Raw genomic sequence first — 18,874 nt, 5'->3', positions numbered from 1 at the left:
TTTCTTTAGGAATGTAGTGAAGTAAAAGTTGTCAAAAATATAAATAGTAAAGTAAAGAACAGATACTCAAAAAAATTAAACGTATGTAGTACTTTAGGGTATTTAAGTACTTTACACCACTATGTGTAGGCCAGTGACAAAAATGACACAACAAAATGTAGAAAAAGTCAAGGGGTTTCTGAAGGCGCTGTATAGGTATTTTCATATTTTTTACTGTCTTTGCTTTCAGACCCACAGGGAAGGGGTGGTATGGGGAGGGTTTTCTCTGGTCGCCGAGAGGGTGGATCTATGTACTTTTAGAATATTATTGCCTGTGATCTGAACCCCTCAAAAAAAAAGAACAAAAAAAAGTTGGTCACCCCCCAAAAATATTGTCCATTGTTCATTAATTGATGTGATGTCATCATTGTCTAAATGTCCTGAACCATAGGCAATAAAATAATAACAAAGTCCAATGTTCAGCAATAATAATAAAAATTATATTTTTTCATTTTACCCAATTGAGGGGTTGTCCTCATCATTGTCTTATGGTGAGGGCAGGATTGTGCATGGGATAGCATACCTGAATATTGAGCCAGTCAAATTGGGGTTAGCCCAGATCTGTCGGCTCGTCCCCTTGTGTGTTGGCTTGATGTGCTTCCCAAAGAACTATTGAGCCTCCATGGCAGTGGAAAACGTTTGTGTTGTATTCTGGAAAGTCAAGATGAGTCGCATCTCAGGTTTAGCTTGCGTATCTGTGATCTCACCTAGTTGTAGGTCGCCCTCTGTTTCAGCAGTTCGGCACTCAGGTCTGGGTAGATGCTGATCCTCTTCAAAGCCACCAATTCCGCTGCGAGGCGAACAATTTGCCATTAGACGTCAAAACTGTGGATTCGTACAATCATACACCGAACTCCGTTGTGGATAGGACTCGTGCGATGAGCAATGTTAATCAGCGGCATGGGACCAAGCTTTTCCTGCCCAAACAGTTCATATAAAAGATTTTGCTCATGAAGGAAGTTGGGTTTCCGGCTTCCACACCAGTTTCAAGTCCTGTGAGCCGCATATTGAAATTGCGGGAATTATGTCTGAGTGGATTCTGTTATCTTTTTCAGGAGATTGACTCCCCTTCTAGCTTAGTTTGCGCTGTGTCCTTGTCACGGAGTCGCACCTCTGTCACACTGGCCACTGTTTCCAAACTGTCCACTTTAGTTGAGTAAGCAGTGCAGATATTCATTTGCTGGTTTTAAGTGCTGAAGGCTGAGGCAATTTCCTCACGAACAATCTCTTGGATAGTAGCGGGTGTTGTCGGGTGTTGAGAATCGCCATGTTCCCACAGGGGAATTGTGGACGGACAGATTACGCTAGCTACTGGAGTAAAAGAGAATTGCTAGTTGTGTTTTGTAATACTGTCAAAATCCCACACCTTAATATGGTGTTATGTGTTGACAATGATTTAACAGTTATTGTTTATTTATAGTTATTTTTTGCAAGGCGATAAAGGCCGATTGAAGCTCAGAAATAACCTAGTCAGCCGCGTGGGCAATAGCATACACAACAGTGTCTTCTACATAAATTAATAAAGTGGAATAATCAAATCCAACCCGTCAGCACACAAACACACACACACAGAAACTGCAAATAGCTCACCTATCCAGCTCTTCCACCCTCCTCCTCCTCTTATCCTCCTCCATCTTCCTCTCATCCAGGAGCTGGCAGTAGACCTTTCGTCCCAACTGGCCCCTCAGGCATTTCTGGAAGGTGAGAGCGGCCCAGCGCAGGAGCAAGAACTTCCGCCTCCAATAAAACGCCCTGTAGTTCTTCTGAATGACCACAATGCACTGCAACAGCTTCCTGTACTGCTTCCTGTGGAGTGACATCAATGAAAAGGAAATTGATATAGCTCGCCTTAGAATCGTATCTCTTAGTGTGTTCTCATCTTGGAATAGCTAAACATCACAATAGGTATTCAGTAAGTATGTACGCATAATCATATATACAATTACTGACAAGTGTGTAACAGGGAAGTGGTCCCCCCCAGGGTCTGACTTTGGCCCAATCGTTTCCCCCGAAGAGGCTGTGTGTAGAGAAGGGGGTAGCTGCATCCCAATATGGTGACTGGAGTATGGGAGAGTGGGTGTGTCAAAAGGAAAGTAGTTTTAAAAAATTACCTGGGAAGACATATTGAGACCTAGGTCTCTTTTTCAAACGTGCCCTGCACAAATATACACATTATACACAGTAGTGGGCGTGTGGAAAGGAGTGGGTGTGTCAAAAGGAAAGTAGTGGGCGTGTGGAAAGGAGTGGGTGTGTCAAAAGGAAAGTAGTGGGCGTGTGGAAAGGAGTGGGTGTGTCAAAAGGAAAGTAGTGGGCGTGTGGAAAGGAGTGGGTGTGTTGAAAGGAAAGTAGTGGGCGTGTGGAAAGGAGTGGGTGTGTCGAAAGGAAAGTAGTGGGTGTGTGGAAAGGAGTGGGTGTGTCGAAAGGAAAGTAGTGGGCGTGTGGAAAGGAGTGGGTGTGTCGAAAGGAAAGTAGTGGGCGTGTGGAAAGGAAAGTAGTGGGCGTGTGGAAAGGAAAGTAGTGGGCGTGTGGAAAGGAGTGGGTGTGTCGAAAGCGCTCTGCTTTCGGTCTGACGGTTTTGATTGAACTGTTTTTCTTCTTCTGTTTCTTACCATGCAACTACCGTACATTGAGCTGCCATACCGCGAGAGTTTGGACTTGTGTTTTTAAGCCAGAGAATGCTTGAGTTGCATGATTTTATTTCAAGTCGGATAGCAGTCTAAACAAGAAATAACTGATAACCATCTAGACCAGGGGTGCACAATTAGAATTCAAAGAGGTCCAGTGATTGACATTTTCTCCCCCTAAAGGTCCAAGCCATTAAAATGTCTAGCGTGCGCTATGATTTGGGGGCATATGTAGTTCTTGTACAGTACTGTGCAAAAGTTTTAGGCAGCTGTGAAAAAAATGCTGTAAAGTAAGAATGCTTTCAAAAATAGACACGTTAATAGATTATATTTATCAATTAACTAAACGCAAAGTGAGTGAACAGAAGAAAAATCTACATCAAATCAATATTTGGTGTGACCACCCTTTGGCTTCAAAACAGCATCAATTCTCCTAGGTACACTTGCACAAAGTTTTTGAAGGAACTCGGTAGGTAGGTTGGCCCAAACATCTTGGAGAACTAACCATAGTTCTTCTGTGGATTTAAGCAGCCTCAGGAGCTTCTCTCTCTTCATGTAATCCCAGATAGACTCAAAGATGTTGAGATCAGGGCTCTGTGGGGGCCATACCATCCCTTCCAGAACTCCTTGTTCTTCTTTACGCTAAAGATAGTTCTTAATGACTTTCGTTGTATGTTTGGGGACATTGTCATGCTGCAGAATACATTTTGGGCCAATCAGATGCCCCCCTGATGGTATTGCATGACGGATAATTATCTGCCTGTACTTCTCAGCATTGAGGAGACCATTAATTCTGACCAAATCCCCAACTCTATTTGAAGAAATGCAGCCCCAAACTTGCGAGGAACCTCCACCATGCTTCACTGTTGCCTGCAGACACTCATTTCCAGCCCTTCGGCGAACAAACTGCCTTCTGCTACAGCCAAATAGTTAAAATTTTGACTCATCAGTCTAGAGCACCTGCTGCCATTTTTCTGCACCCCAGTTCTTGTGTTTTCTTGCATAGTTGAGTCGCTTGACCTTGTTTCCACGTCAGAGGTATGGCTTTTTGGCCGCGAGTCTTCCACGAAGGCCACTTCTGACCAGACTTCTCCGGACAGTAGATGGGTGTACCAGGGTCCCACTGTTTTCTGCCAATTCTGAGCTGATGTCACTGCTGGACATCTTCCGATTGTGAAGGGAAGTAAGCGTGACGTGTCTTTCATCTGCTGCAGGAAGTTTCTTTGGCCGACCACTGCGTCTACGGTCCTCAACGTTGCCCGTTTCTTTGTTCTTCTTCAAAAGAGCTTGGACAGCACATCTGGAAACCCCTGTCTGACTTGAAATGTCTGCCTGGGAGAGACCTTGCTGATGCAGTCTTGTTGCTGTGCTCAGTCTTGCCATGGCGTATGACTTTTGACAGTGAACTGTCTTCAGCAACCTTAACTGGGGTTGGCTGTTCTTCACCCAGTTTTAATCCTCCTGTTTCCACAGCTGTTTCTGTTTCAGTTAATGATTGTGTTTCAACCTACATATTGAATTGATGATCATTAGCACCTGTTTGGTATAATTGGTTAATCATACACCTGCCTATATGCCTACAAAATCCCTGACTTTGTGCAAGTGTACCTACAAGAATTGATGCTGTTTTGAAGGCAAAGGGTGGTCACACCAAATATGGATTTGATTTAGATTTTTACTCTGGTCACTGCATTTAGTTCATTGATAAATATAATCTATTAACGTGTCTATTTTTGAAAGCACTCTTACTTTACAGCCTTTTTTAACCCGCCTAAACCTTTTGCACAGTACTGTATATGTGTAGCTAATAAACAAAGTACTACATTTCAATAACATTTAAACAATATCTATTGCACATTTCCAATGCAGACACATTAAACATGAGGTAAAATAAATATGCAGCCCAATCATAAATAAAAGTAGGCCTATCACAAATGTTCTCATTTCAAGCAAACCGAGACTGCATCTTCACAAAACAAGAACAAAAGTGCCTGTTTCTGAAAAAAGTGATTTGATTTCTGAACAAATAAGAAACCACAGGTTTAATATTGATCTTTCCTACTCTCTCCCACCTCTCTTCTTTAGTGAGAGAAATGGGCTGTTTCTTGCCCTGCCAGTAATTTGAACCTTGGCTGGAATAGAGTCAGTGCCATTCTCATGCACATATGTAGGTGCTCATTGGTGAGTCTAGAGCGGTACTTATTGTTAATGATGTCCATAGTGGAGAAAGAAGACTCACAACTGTATGTGGAGCCAAACATGGTCAATGTGTGTGGTGCTACTTTGGTTAGACCAGGGAAAACAGTCTCAGACACAGCCTGCAGCTGTCATGATCAGTTAGTTGAAAGTGCTCTCTTAGTGCAACATTTGCTTGCAGATAAATCAGTTCCATCTGTAGAGATCCAGCAACTTGAAGGTCTGTGTCACATCCTTTGAAAATCCCCTGACATCTGTGATGAGGAATGGATTCTCAATTAGGAGAAGGAGCTGCTTTCCAAGGCTAAAGATGTCAAAGCGATTTCTGAAGTTTCCAATCGGTTTATCTATTAAGTCAATATGAGGAGAAATATCTCTCTCACCCTGAATCTGTTACTGCACTTTTGGGAAGTGTGCAGAGTCTCCTTGAAGATCTTCCTTTCCTCTGGAAACTGGCGGAACCCATCCAACTTGAAGGAGTTGGAGCAGTTTTGCCTTGAAGAATGGGCAAAAATCCCAGTGGCTAGATGTGCCAAGCTTATAGAGACATACCCCAAGAGACTCGCAGCTGTAATCGCTGCAAAAGGTTGCTCTACAAAAGGTTGCTCTACAAAGTATTGACTTTGGGGGGGTGAATAGTTATACACGCTCAAGTTTTCAGTTTTTTTGTCTTATTTCTTGTTTGTTTCACAATAAAACATATGTTGCATCTTCAAAGTGGTAGGAATGTTGTGTAAATCAAATGATACAAACCCAACAAAGGCAACAAAATAGGAAAAATGCCAAGCGGGGTGAACACTTTCACAAGCCACTGTATATGTATTTTTCCTCTTGCATGTGTCTCGAGTTGTGTTACACCTAACAGGTCTTCACAGAATTCCTTCTTCCCTGTGTGGTAAAATCTAACATACACCAGAAGCTGGGCATTATCACTCACATCAGTAGATTCATCAACAGCTAATGCTACGCATGGTGCACTCCGAATAGCTTCAATCAAGCTGTGTTAATAATTCCTCTGTTAGTATTTCACTCTTTCTTTCTGTGGTGGTACGTGACATTGGGATTTAGTTGATCTTTTCACACAGCTCGTCTTTTTGTTTACCGTCAAGTAAAGTTTCAGCAACAGCTTTCATGCATTCCATCACCACTCGCCCGTCAATAAATGGCTTTTGGTGTTGACCCAAAATCCAAGCTATTTTTAGTGAACATTCGTTTGCACGTTGTTGGGCAGTGAATGCAGAGAGGACTCTGGTGGACCGATCATACTGGGCTTTGAGTACGTTTATTTGGCGTGCCCTCACCTCAGACTGCTGTGGATATGTTTGCTCAAAAGATTTGTGCTTTGTCTCGTAGTGGCGCTTCACGTTGGAACTTTTTTATTGGAGCCACGGTCTCTGAACATATCAGGCAGAGTGGTTTGACATTCGCTGCGGGAAGGACAAAGGCATATTTGTTTCTCCACTCCTCTTTGAAAGCTCAATTTTCTGTATCGACTTTCCTGACTCTTGCGCACGCCACTCTATAATTTCTCCTCTCGCTTCCGCTTTTGCTTCTCCCGCTGTATTGCTCTCTGACAACATCAGTCTCCTAACATGCATTGTAAAAATTTGCTTTGATTGGCTGAGTTTCGTGAAGTGGTTTAAATAACGCACGTGATTGGACAACACCCAGTAGAATGGGGCGCTGTCTAGAACCTTCCCAGCTGTGCTGAGCCAGCTCAGTACGTGTACATTGTAAAAAAGGGTTGCTTCATCAGTATTTAATTTAACAATTATTTCTGAGAAATGTGTCGAAGTCCAGATAGAACCTTCGCTCGGTGCGGACTCGGACCGAGGTCCGCCAATTGTGCACCTCTGATCTAGACAATCTTAAAGGACCACGTAGCTACCGCCGGAAACACGACCATGCTACAAAGTAGGAAGCACTTCAAGTCGGCAGAGCACTGGTGGCCTATTATGGACTTGTAGTTCGGCCCAATCAGCCACGCAAAACGATCTTGAGTGGCAACAAATCTGGCCAATTAGCTGATTCGCTTTTCCATACACCCACTCCTTTCGACACACCCACTCACCCATAGTCCGGTCACCATATTGGGCTGCAGCTACCAATACTTGTGTGTGTGTGCGCTGTATGGCATATGCCTATCAGGGTTGCGGTCAATTCAGCATCCAATTCGTCAATTTAGGAAGTGAATCTCAAATGTAAATTCATACACTGAAAAAAGATTATGGGCAGCAATTTTCGTTTCATGAATTTCATAACTTAAACTGAAATGACCTCAAACCTGGCGCACATACAGGATATGTGGCATGTTTACCTGGCCATGTAGCCCATGACGTGAGCCTGGATGACCATGGCTGCTTTTAGCACCTCCGACTCTCGCTGCTTCTCCAACCTGTGCTCCAGAGACTCCCGTAGAAACACCTGTGGGGGGATAGAGAGGGAGGAAAGAGAGGAAGGGGGGATACAGTAAAGGAGAAGAAAAAAAGGAGAAGAGGAAGGTTACCATGGGATCCCTTTAAAAAAAATACATTTGCCTGCAATTTGATCAAACCTACACTACATAATAGATTTACATTATATTTTTGTACCGTACATAGTAGAATGGTTTTGGGCTCTTTGCAAATACCAGGTACACTCCTAATAGGCAGATAGTTCCAGTTTTCTGAATGAACACGTATTATTCGTAACAGTGATGTTTGATTGAATGCAACTCTCTGTATAGTCTATGTCATTCTATTCCTTTGAACACGTGGAACAGTATAGCTAGACAATCAACAGCCGTTCTGCCTGCGAATATGCTCAAAATAAATTGTGACCCACTACAAATACGTAAGCCGACAACTTCAGAAACCCACATCTAAAACCAGTTTAAAATCCAACACAAAAGAACGACGCAGCCCAACACACCGCAAAGTTCATCAAATCAATGATTCACTCTTTTGTTCGAGTCTCACAATTTTGTTCAAACTGCGGGAGCCACCGTTAAAGGCTGCAAAATAACGAGGGCGAGGGATTTAGTCGCTCCGTTTCGGAATGGTCTAATCTACGGGCAGTCCGGCCGCCCTTTTTAAGACCCAAGATGTCTTCCATTTCTATAGGGAAACCAGGCTCAATTGTGGGCCTTGAGGTTAAGCCAATTAGAGACCGTAGAAATGTAGATGTGGGATGTTGTCTCAAGTGAACCAGTGGAGAAATGTCAGAATTACAGGGGTATTGCTGAACAAGTTGTCTTGGCTTGGCTCTATCCTTGTGAATGATATAGGAGGGGACATTAAACAAGGTATTGAGATATAGGATAGAATGTCTCATCAATGCATGTTAGGTAACACTGTACATTAAGTTGCCAGTATTACTATCTAACTACACAGTAGTAACTGCACATGAATGTTATTCAAATCAAATTGTATTTGTCACATGCTTCATAAACAACAGGTGTAGACTAACAGTGAAATGCTTACTTACAAACAATGCACAGAGAAAGAAAATTGAGAAATAATAGAAGAGCAAAAACACGTAATAATAAATACACAATGAGTAACGATAACTTGGGTAAATACACGGGGTACCAGTACCGAGTTGATGTGCAGCGGTATGAGGTAATCGAGGTAGATGTGTATATATTCCAAGGAATAAATCCAATAGAATTTGTCACATGTGCCAAATACAACAGCTGTAGAGTTGTATTGTTTTTTTGGTACTTTTTACCCCTTTTTCTCCCCAATTTCGTGATATCCAATTGGTAGTTCCAGTCTTGGCCCATGGGGCTTGGGAGAGGCGAAGGTCACGGGTCTCCCGGTCGCGGCCGGCTGTGACACAACCCGGGTCCCGAGTGGCTCAGCCTTAAACCGCTGCACCACTCGGGAGGCTAGGCGTAGACTTTTCCGTGAAATTCTTAGTTACAAGCCCTTAACCAACGATGCAGTTTTAGGAAAACAGAGTTAAGAAAATATTGACTAAATAAACAAAAGTTTAAAAAAGTAACAATAAAATAACAATAACGAGGCTATATAAAGGGGGTTCATGTAATGTAGGTAGGGGTAAAGTGATTAAGTGATTAAGGGGGGGGGGGGGGGGGGGGGGGAGTGTCAATGCAAATAGTCCGGGTGGCCATTTGATTAATTGTTCAACAGTCTTGTGACTTGGGGGTAGAAGCTGTTAAGAATCCTTTTGGACTTCAACTTGGCACTCCGGTACCACTTGCTGTGCGGTAGCAGAGAGAAAAGTCTATGACCTGGGTGACTGGGGTCTTTGACAATTTCTTGGGCCTTCCTCTGACACCACCTAGTATAGAGGTCCTGGATGGCAGGAAGCTTGGTCCCAGTGATGTACTTGGCCGTTCGCACTACCCTCTGTAGTGCCTTGCGGTCGGCGGCCGAGCAGTTGCCGTACCAGGCAGTGATGCAACCAGTCAGGATGCTCTCCATGGTGCAGCTGTAGAACCTTTTGAGGATCTGGGGACTCATGCCAAATCTTTTCAGTCTCCTGAGGGGGAATAGGCTTTGTCGTGCCCTCTTCACGACTGTCTTGGTGTGTTTGGACCATGATAGTTTGTTGTTGATGTGGACACCGGAGTGACAATAGAGTGGACAATAGAGTGACGAGGCAGCATTATAGATAATAAATGATAGAAGCAGCATGTGATGACTCAAAAAAGTTAGTGCAAAAAGGGGGTCAATGCAGGTAGTCCGAGTAGCTATTTGGGTATCTATTTAACTTACTATTTAGCAGTCTTATGGCTTGGGGGTAGAAGCTGTTCAGGGTTGGTTCCAGACTTGGTACGACGTAATTACATGGTAATAAGGTTGTAGCGCTATCCGTTATTTCACAATTGGAACAAGGAATGTGTAATTACACATCCACTTGCTGAAGGTTATTCCACATGTGTAATTACTGATGTTATTCCACATTTTCTGGTTCCACTAAGTAACTCATGTTTTGTAACTACATGAAAGTCACCTATATGAATTACCATGTTAATAACACAAACCAAAATCTGACCTTACGTGCAACTACAAGGTGCCACTACAAATCGGATCCACATATAATACCAGGGTTGATAAATAAGCCAGGACCCCGTAACAACAATTGTAACAAGGCACACCCTGTCATTAACTACAGGTCATTTTAAATGTGATTATTTCTGACCTGGCTTCAAGGCTGTACCGAATCAAATGTAATGTAAGAACAATGTAGTTACATAGGATATACTTGTTATTACCAGGTACCTACCCAGTAGCAAGCAACTTAATGTAAAGTGAAACCCAGTAGAGGCCTAACCTTTATAATTACTATGTAGCTAGAATGTAACAACCTTTGCAGGAGAAATTAGGAGACAGGAGAACATCAGGTATAACCCTTGTAGTTACATTGTAACAATCTTTAACAACCAACTCTGTAGTTACAATGTTGTTACAAGGGATATGCATGTATTTACAATGTTCTACCCAGGAGCAAGCAACTTAATGTAAAATTAAGTGACATGTTTTATTACTTTGTGTTTACAATGTAACAACCTTTGAAAACAGTAGGAAACCAGGAGAAATAAGGAGAACATTTTTCAGTTTGACATTTCTTTAATGGATTTGACAAAGAATAATATTCTAACCATTCAAATTCTATAACTATTGGTACTATTTTACTAGTTAGTAAAATTGACTAACATATGGTGGTAAAACTAGCTAGATAGTTAGCATTTTCCCATTTTTCACTAATGTAGCTAGTGGAACACTGTCACAATGTCAACAGTTTTCCATCTCGGTCAATTAACTTTACAAGATCGTCATAAAATGTATTAAACATTTAGTTAACAATGTGATTTCACTATTTTGAGACTTACATTGCACTTTTGCACATTACAAACCTTTATAAACACTACAAATGAAGAGACAGAATTAGCATGTGGCTTCCATTTTGGCTGCAGAGGAGAGTTTGAGAGGTGAAAGGTCAGTGTGACATCACTTTCTGGTGAAATCTATTTTTTTTTTAACTAATGAAACATTTAGTTAACCTTTATGTTCACTATTTAGTGACTGATATTGTACATTTGCACATTCAAAACAAAAAAAATAAGGTCGAAGAAATACAGGTTAAGACAGCGTAATAATTCCATGTGGAGTGTTAGAAAACAAACACATTCATCGGAACAGCGCTGTGGCTGATTATACAGGATTAGCATTGAAAATGTGACCAGCAGTAGGGAAATAAAGTAATAAAGTGGCTGTAGATAATTAAATGTTGAAATGAAAGTAAAGCAGTTATGCTAAGTGTTTGCTGAGTAGTTAGCTGAAATTTACTACGATTCTGTTTACTTTCCACTTTGATGGCGAACGTTCTGGATTGCTAACTTCCACTTACAGTCATTTTTGCTCTGGTGCTGGTTCAATTAATTAGTTTATTTCTGTACGCTTCCGCATGGAATTATTACGTTGTGTTAACTTTGTGTTGCCAATTCCCTGCCAGTGACTCTTAGCAGCACCTCACAACCCCGAGCTGCACTCCACTCCCCATCCCCCACAGCCTGAGCCTGAGATTCTAGGGGGTACCATAAACCTGCCTCTCGAACTCTCTCTGACCTGTGCCCTGACAGGTCGGTAAGGAGTTTACTAGGGGGCCGGACATCTGCATACAATACTTGCAGTCTCCCTCAAGCAGTGACAACATCTCTGTCTCTGCCCATGGAATTGTGGGATGGTGTGTGTGCACAAAGTGCCATCACTCTGACCTTTCACCTCTTACACTCTCTTCTGCAGCCAAAATGGAAGCCACATGCTTTTTCTGTCTCTAAATGTGGCCTGTTTATAAAGGCTTGTAATGTGCGAAAGTGCAATGCACGTATCAAAATAGTGAAATAACATTGTTAACTAAACGTTTTAGAACAATTTTGTCATGTTTATTGACCAAGCTGGAAAACATATTGACATTGTGCCGTGCCGATATCTCGTGCCGATATTTAGCCTTAGATGGAGTTTACCACTCACTTTGGACAGCATCCCCAAACAACCTCACTCCGAGAAGACCGGATACCGGTGTGACGGGGGCCGTTACAGGCCTCACACTGTCAACGGACTGAGCCTCGATCAGAAGGACTCAGGCCCCGATCAAAATCTAGCAAAGCGTTCTTCTATATGACTACATTAGCTACATTGGTGAACAATTGTGAAATACTAGCTATCTAGGCTGTGGATTGTGATCTGAGGAATGTTGTCCCACTCCTCTTCAATGACTGTGCGAAGTTGCTGGATATTGGCAGGAACTTGAAGACGCTGTCGTACACTTTGATCCCAAACATGCTCAATCGCTGATATCTTTGCTAAGTATACAGGCCATGGAAGAACTGGGACATTTTCAGCTTCCAGGAATTGTGTACATATCCTTGCGACATGGGGCCGTGCATTATCATGCTGACACATGAGGCGATGGAGGAGAATTAATCGCACGACAACGGGCCTCAGGATCTCGTCACGGTATCTCTGTGCATTCTAATTGCCAGTGATAAAATGCAATTGTGTTTGTTGTCCGTAGCTTATGCCTGCCCATACCATAACTCCACCGCCACCATGGTGCACTCTGTTCACAACGTTGACATCAGCAAACCGCTCGCCCACACGACGCCAAACACACTGTCTGCCATCTGCCCGGTACAGTTGAAACACGGATTCATCCATGAAGAGCACACTTCTCCAGTGTGCCAGTGGCCATCGAAGGTGAGCATTTGCCCACTAAAGTCAGTTACAGTGGGGCAAAAAAGTATTTAGTCAGCCACCAATTGTGCAAGTTCTCCCACTTAAAAAGATGAGAGAGGCCTGTAATTTTCATCATAGGTACACTTCAACTATGACAGACAAAATGAGAAAAAAATGAGCCAAAATACCAGCAACAGTGTGTGAAAACCTTGTGAAGACTTACAGAAAACGTTTGACCTCTGTCATTGCCAACAAAGGGTATATAACAAAGTATTGAGATAAACTTTTGTTATTGACCAAATACTTATTTTCCACCATAATTTGCAAATAAATTCATAAAAAATCCTACAATGTGATTTTCTGGATTTTTTTTCTCATTTTGTCTGTCATAGTTGAAGTGTACCTATGATGAAAATTACAGGCCTCTCTCATCTTTTTTGCCCCACTGTATAACGCCAAACTGCAGTCAGGTCAAGACCCTTCTGAGGATGACGAGCATGCAGGTGAGCTTCCCTGAGACGGTTTCTCACAGTTTGTGTAGAAATTCTTTGGTTGTGCTAACCCACAGTTTCATCAGCTGTCCAGGTGGCTGATCTCATACGATCACGCAGGTGAAGAAGCCGGCAGTGGAGGTCCTGGGCTGTCGTGGTTAAACTTGGTCTACGGTTGAGAGGCCGATTGGACGTACTGCCAAATTCTCTAAAATGACGTTGGAGGCGGCTTATGGTAGAGAAATTAACATTCAATTCTCTGGCAACAGCTCTGGTGGACAGTCCTGCAGTCTGCATGCCAATTGCACGTTCCCTCAAAACTTGAGGCATCTGTGGCATTGTGTTGTGTGACAAAACTGCACATTTTAGAGTAGACTTTTATTGCCCCCAACACAAGGTGCACCTGTCTAATGATCATGCTGTTTAATCAGCTTCTTGATTTGCCACACCTGTCAGGTGGATGGATTATCTTGGCAAATGAGAAATTACAGGGATGTAAACAAATTTGTGCACAAAATTTGAGAGAAATAAGCTTTTTGTGCTTCTGTAAAATTTCTGGAATCTTTTATTTCAGCTCATGAAACATGGGACCAACACTTTACATGTTGCCTTTATATATTTTTTCAGTATAGTTAGGACTTTTTATTAATAGATTGCTTTGAGTCTAAATTTGGGAATTTAATTTGAATGGTTTGAACATGAATCTTTGTCTAATCCATTAAAGAAAAGTCAAACAGAATTTTTTATCCTGTCTCCTTATTTATCTTGGTTAGCCTATTGTCTGCAAAGGTAATATTTCATGAGGGTGATCTAAACAAGGAAACACTGATATACTGTATACTGTAGGTACACACAAACAAATCTATGTGCACAGACAGACACACACTCTCTCTCTCGCTTTCTATTGAATTCTATAATTCAAATCCCTTTGAATCATTACTATGTTAAGGATACACTGTATCCTAGGTTATACCATATCTAGCACGTTTCCCTTTTCTATGTTTCCTTGCCTAAAACATGGTAAAACATGTTCTAGGGAGGGGCCTATAGTCACCAGTTATCTTGTCATGTTCCCTGCAAACAATGAATGCAGCTAAACCTAATTTCTAGGCTAAAACAACATTGGCCGGGTCATCTCTCACCTTGGTCTTCCCCATCTCCCATTCTGCACTGGTGCTGTCGTAGAGGTGGAGTAACTGGACGCACCGTCCCCTTGGGTCTTCTGGTGTAGACACAGTCCTCATTAACACCTTGTACCTAAGAAATGGATGGGACCGAATGGAATGTTAGCGTATACATGGCTCGGAATCAATTGGTCATAATACGCAAAATATGTCAAAATATAAACATTCACGTTGTCAGTTTTCGGGAGATTAAACATTGTTGCAGTTGCAAGCAAAGAGAGAGGGTGTGGTAGTTCATTTAAAGTAAATATGTGAATTGTTTTCGCCCCACCGTTAGCCAAGTTAGCTTCCTAGCTAGCTGGAGTTATTTACATATTCTTCACAGTTACTGTTCCTACACTTCTTTCCTAGCTACCATAACGTTGCATCATGCCTCCAAAAAGGACACTGTGGCTCCAGGTATTTTTTTACAATTTTACAATTGTGATGTATCCATTTTCATAATGTATTAAAATCTTTGGATGTAACTCGTAGAAGAACGTACTGTATTGTAAAATAATTGATAGTCAAGTGGAAGGAAAACAGCATACAATCGTCTCAGATAGGGCTGTGACATTTCGTCAGCCAGTGATTGTCATTCAAATAACTGCTTCACGGTAATTGACCGCTAATTAAGATAAACACATTTAGTATCTCCTGCTTCCATGCATAGGCTACAATCCACTGATGCGGACCTTTGGAACATCTACATTTTAAAAAGTCTAATAAATTCATTTAATATAGCCTACACCATCACAATAAACCCATTATTTATTTTAGGCAGGTCTAAATAAACATTATGACATGAAGAAAATGTTGCATATTTCAGAAGAACAGAATAGCATATTCTGGGGCCTCCTGATAGGCGCAGCAGTCTAAGGCACTGTTATTACAGCCGGTGGTTCGATCCCAGGATGTGTCATTACAGGCCATTACCGGGAGTCCCATAGGGCGGCCCACAATTGGCCCAGCGTCATCCGGGTTAGGGGAGGGTTTGGCCGGGGGGGGGGGGGGGGGGCTTTACTTGGCTCATCACGCTCTAGCCCGCCCTCGTGGCGGGCCGGGCACCTGCAGGCTGACTACGGTCGTCAGTTGAACAGTGTTTCCTCCGACATTGGTGCAGTTGGCTTCCGGGTTAAGTGAGCGGGTGTTAAGAAGCACGGTTTCGGAGAACGCATGACTCGACCTTTGCCTCTCCCGAGCCCGTTTGGGAGATGCAGTGATGAGACAAGATCGTGATCAAATTGGGGAGAAAAATAAGTATTCCTTATGTTAGGACCTGACCTGGCTATGCCATATGGCTGTGGGTTACACTAGTTCATTTAGTGGGCAAGATTTGCTTCTAATTCCTGTGGCATATTATTTTATAGTGAGAACAATATAATTGAACATAACTGAATAAATAGAACAGATATTTTTCGGCAAATGATTTTGCAGCTATTCTGTGTTGAGCAGTTAACAAAGAAACAGGCCCTCCTGTATCATGTAATTTCCTGTCACGAACATTCTCAACTCCTATGGCTGGACGCCGCTCGGGCCTGATGGATGTTTCCCCGCCTTGTCATCCAATAACATGTATTGATCACATCTCTACTAATGCTGCAGACATTTTCTTTAAAGCAGTATCCAAATCCATTGGATGTTATGGTCACAATATAATAGCCATATCTAGGAAAACCAAATCCAAAGGCTGGGCCTAATATAGTGTATATGAGGTCATACAATACGTTTTGTAGTGATTCCTATGTTGTTGATGTAAGGAATATTTGTTGGTCTGTGTTGTGTAATGTCGAGCAACCAGACGCTGCACTTGACACATTTATAAAATTGCTTATTCCAGTTACTAATAAGCATGCACCCATTAATTAAGAAAATGACTGTAAAAACGGTTAAATCCCCTTTGATTGATGAGGAACTGAAAAATTGTATGGTTGAGAGGGATGAGGCAAAAGGAATGGTAAATAAGTCTGGCAGCACACCCGATTGGCAAACGTACTGCAAATAGAGAAATCTTGTGACTAAACATAATAAAAAGAAGAAGAAACTATACTATGAAACAAAGATAAATGATATAAAGAATGATAGTAAAAAGCTTTGGAGCACCTTAAATGACGTTTTGGGGAAAAAAGCGAACTCAGCTCCATCATTCATTGAATCAGATGGATCATTCATCAAAAAACCGACTGAATTAATGATTTGTTATTTGTCAAGATTAGCAAACTTAGGCATGACATGCCAGCAACAAACGCTGACACTACATATCCAAGTATATCTGACCAAATAATGAAAGACAAGAATTGTAATTTTGAATTCCGTAAAGTGAGTGTGGAAAAGGTGAAAAAAATATTGTTGTCAATCAACAATGACAAGCCACCGGGGTCTGACAACTTAATTAAGCCTACTAGAGAGTGTGTGCCCTCAGGCCTGGAGGGAATCAAAAGTAATTCCGCTACTCAGGAATAGTAAAGCCCCCTTTACTGGCTCAAATAGCTGACCAATCAGCCTGTTACCAACCCTTACTAAACTTTTGGGAAAAAATGTGTTTGACCAGATACAATGCTATTTCACAGTAGACAAATTGACAGCAGACTTTCAATGATAAAGGGACAATAGAGACCCATTAGCATTAGCAACTGGCCGTTAGCAAGTTTGGTAGGCTACTAATGACAATCAGAGGCATCAGAGCACAGTTTTGGAGAACCCTAGTTACCGTGACTCAACAGTCATGTGGAATTTGACTGTGGTCATGACTCCTGACTGTCGGTGTGGCGGTAATATGGTCACCATAACAGCCCTAGTTTCAGAGTAAGGGGTGCTGGTTTAGGATCAGTTTAGCCTTTTAGATAACTTGAATAAGAATAACTGGACAGGGGAGAGCTGATCCTAGATCAGCACTTCTACTATAAAACACTTGAACACATACGGCCCCAGCTCTGTACTCACCTGGTACAGAAGTCTTGGAAAGGTCTCCTGATGGGGAAGCCTGTACGGCGGATCTTTACCGTCTCCAGCATCCCTGAGTATCTGAGCTGGTTCAGCACCACCGTCTGGTCAAACTGCTCAGGCATCTGAGGGCAGGAAAGTGGACGGAAATAAATAATACTGCGGTGGTTGCTTGGCAGCCACATCGCATCACTCAGGCGGGTGCTGTACATACTGTTTTGGTGTGTTCTTTTGACGTTACACATTAGTAGTGCAGCAGATGAGTTGGCACACACCGTGCAGAGGGAAAACTTGAACCCAGTCGCTATTAGCTATGTAAATATAACCTAGTATTGACAAATCTGAAATGGTTTGGTGCTTACATGCAGGCGTACTTATGTAACTCTTCCTCGATAAGTCGTTCAATCAGACGACGTGATACTTGTAGAGTGCTTTTTATAACACCATTGTCACAGGCAATACATCCGATGTCATTAGGCAAGTGGAAAACCAGTTTTCATATGTGTGTGTTAAGAAAATACATACGTTTAGTTTGAGACCACCAGAGACACAGCCCTGACTTCTTAACAAATGTCACAAATTGAACAAGTTGAGATGACATGACTGATGATGTCCACAACTCTCACACAGACCCCTATTGTAAATCCTCCATTCAGACTCTCATACGATGCACATCTCTCATTCGTGAATCTAAAGCCCTTTAACACGAAACAGGCACGCGCACACAGGCACATCTGTCATTTACAAATCAAAGCCCTTTCATTTGCTCGACCATTGAGAGACGTCTCCAACCAGCAACAGATACGAAAGCATTGGGGGAAGGAAGGGGAGTGTGTGAGCGAAAGCCTAGTGGAAGTCATTATGTGGTACCCCTCACCCTTCACCTCAGTGGGCGTAGGGGGGTAGCAATAAGAGGGCGCTTTCATACCCCATGTATTGCCCCTTTTATTTCAATTTCATTGAAAGGGCAGAGATCTAGATAGACCCATTCTGGCCAAGAGAAGAAGTGATCAGATTCACCAATGGACACAGATCACTGGCTGAATGACGCGCCTGTAAGAGCAATAGGCTAAGGGGACACCTTATTAGCATAATTGTATTTGCATAATGAGCCGGACCAGCCGTCGTTGTGTCACAAAGCCCCGTGTCATAGGAAGCTGCCGTCTGACTCTTTCTTTCTTTCTTTTTCTGACTGACTGTCGTTGTCAGGTTTTGACCAACCCGATTGTCTGTATGTCAGATGTGCTACCTCTCTTTGTATATCGCTCTGTCTCTCTTCCATCTGTTTTTAATTCTCTGATTTTAAAAAGCAGTTGGTCTGTCCGACAGCTGCCCTCTCTTTCTGTCTCTCTTTTGCTCTCCCGCTCTCTCTTCCTCTGTCACTTTCTGACATTTGAAACATTGCTTGTTTGTCAGAGAGCTGCCTCTGTTGTAGGTCATATCTCTCTTTCCCGCTCTCTGTGTTGCAAATTTTACTCTAATAAAGTACTCTTTATTTTCCCTCAGTCTGATTTTAAACCCCACAGCTGTCATTTCAGGAAGTCACAGTGGGCTACTCTCTCTGACATTCAGTTTCTATATCTAAACAGATAGTGAGTATGGGCTCAGGGAGAGCAAGAGCTACACCATGTATATGAAACAACTACTGTAGGCCTACGACATACTCAGAACTAACCCGGTAAAAGGTGCATTCTGTCTGTTTTGTTTTAATTCCCTCAGTGGGGGCGCAACAT

The 18,874-nt window shown here is 42.3% G+C and overlaps 1 protein-coding gene across 1 annotated transcript in view; it reads right to left on the bottom strand.

The window, feature by feature from the left end:
* myo10 (myosin X) overlaps positions 1-18,874 on the bottom strand; it is a 271,259-nt gene that overhangs the window by 30,484 nt on the left and 221,901 nt on the right. Inside the window, exons 20-23 of the mRNA XM_071362598.1 lie at positions 17,142-17,266; positions 14,178-14,292; positions 7,177-7,283; positions 1,630-1,845 (exon numbers count right to left, since the gene is read on the bottom strand). Coding sequence (XP_071218699.1) covers positions 1,630-1,845; positions 7,177-7,283; positions 14,178-14,292; positions 17,142-17,266 — 563 coding nt within the window. The remainder of the gene's footprint in view (positions 1-1,629; positions 1,846-7,176; positions 7,284-14,177; positions 14,293-17,141; positions 17,267-18,874) is intronic.

The sequence above is a fragment of the Salvelinus alpinus genome, chromosome 23 (genome assembly GCF_045679555.1).
Source record: "Salvelinus alpinus chromosome 23, SLU_Salpinus.1, whole genome shotgun sequence".
Lineage (NCBI taxonomy): Eukaryota > Metazoa > Chordata > Actinopteri > Salmoniformes > Salmonidae > Salvelinus > Salvelinus alpinus.
Note: the sequence above shows the minus strand (reverse complement) of the source record. Positions and strands in the feature narration are given on the sequence as shown.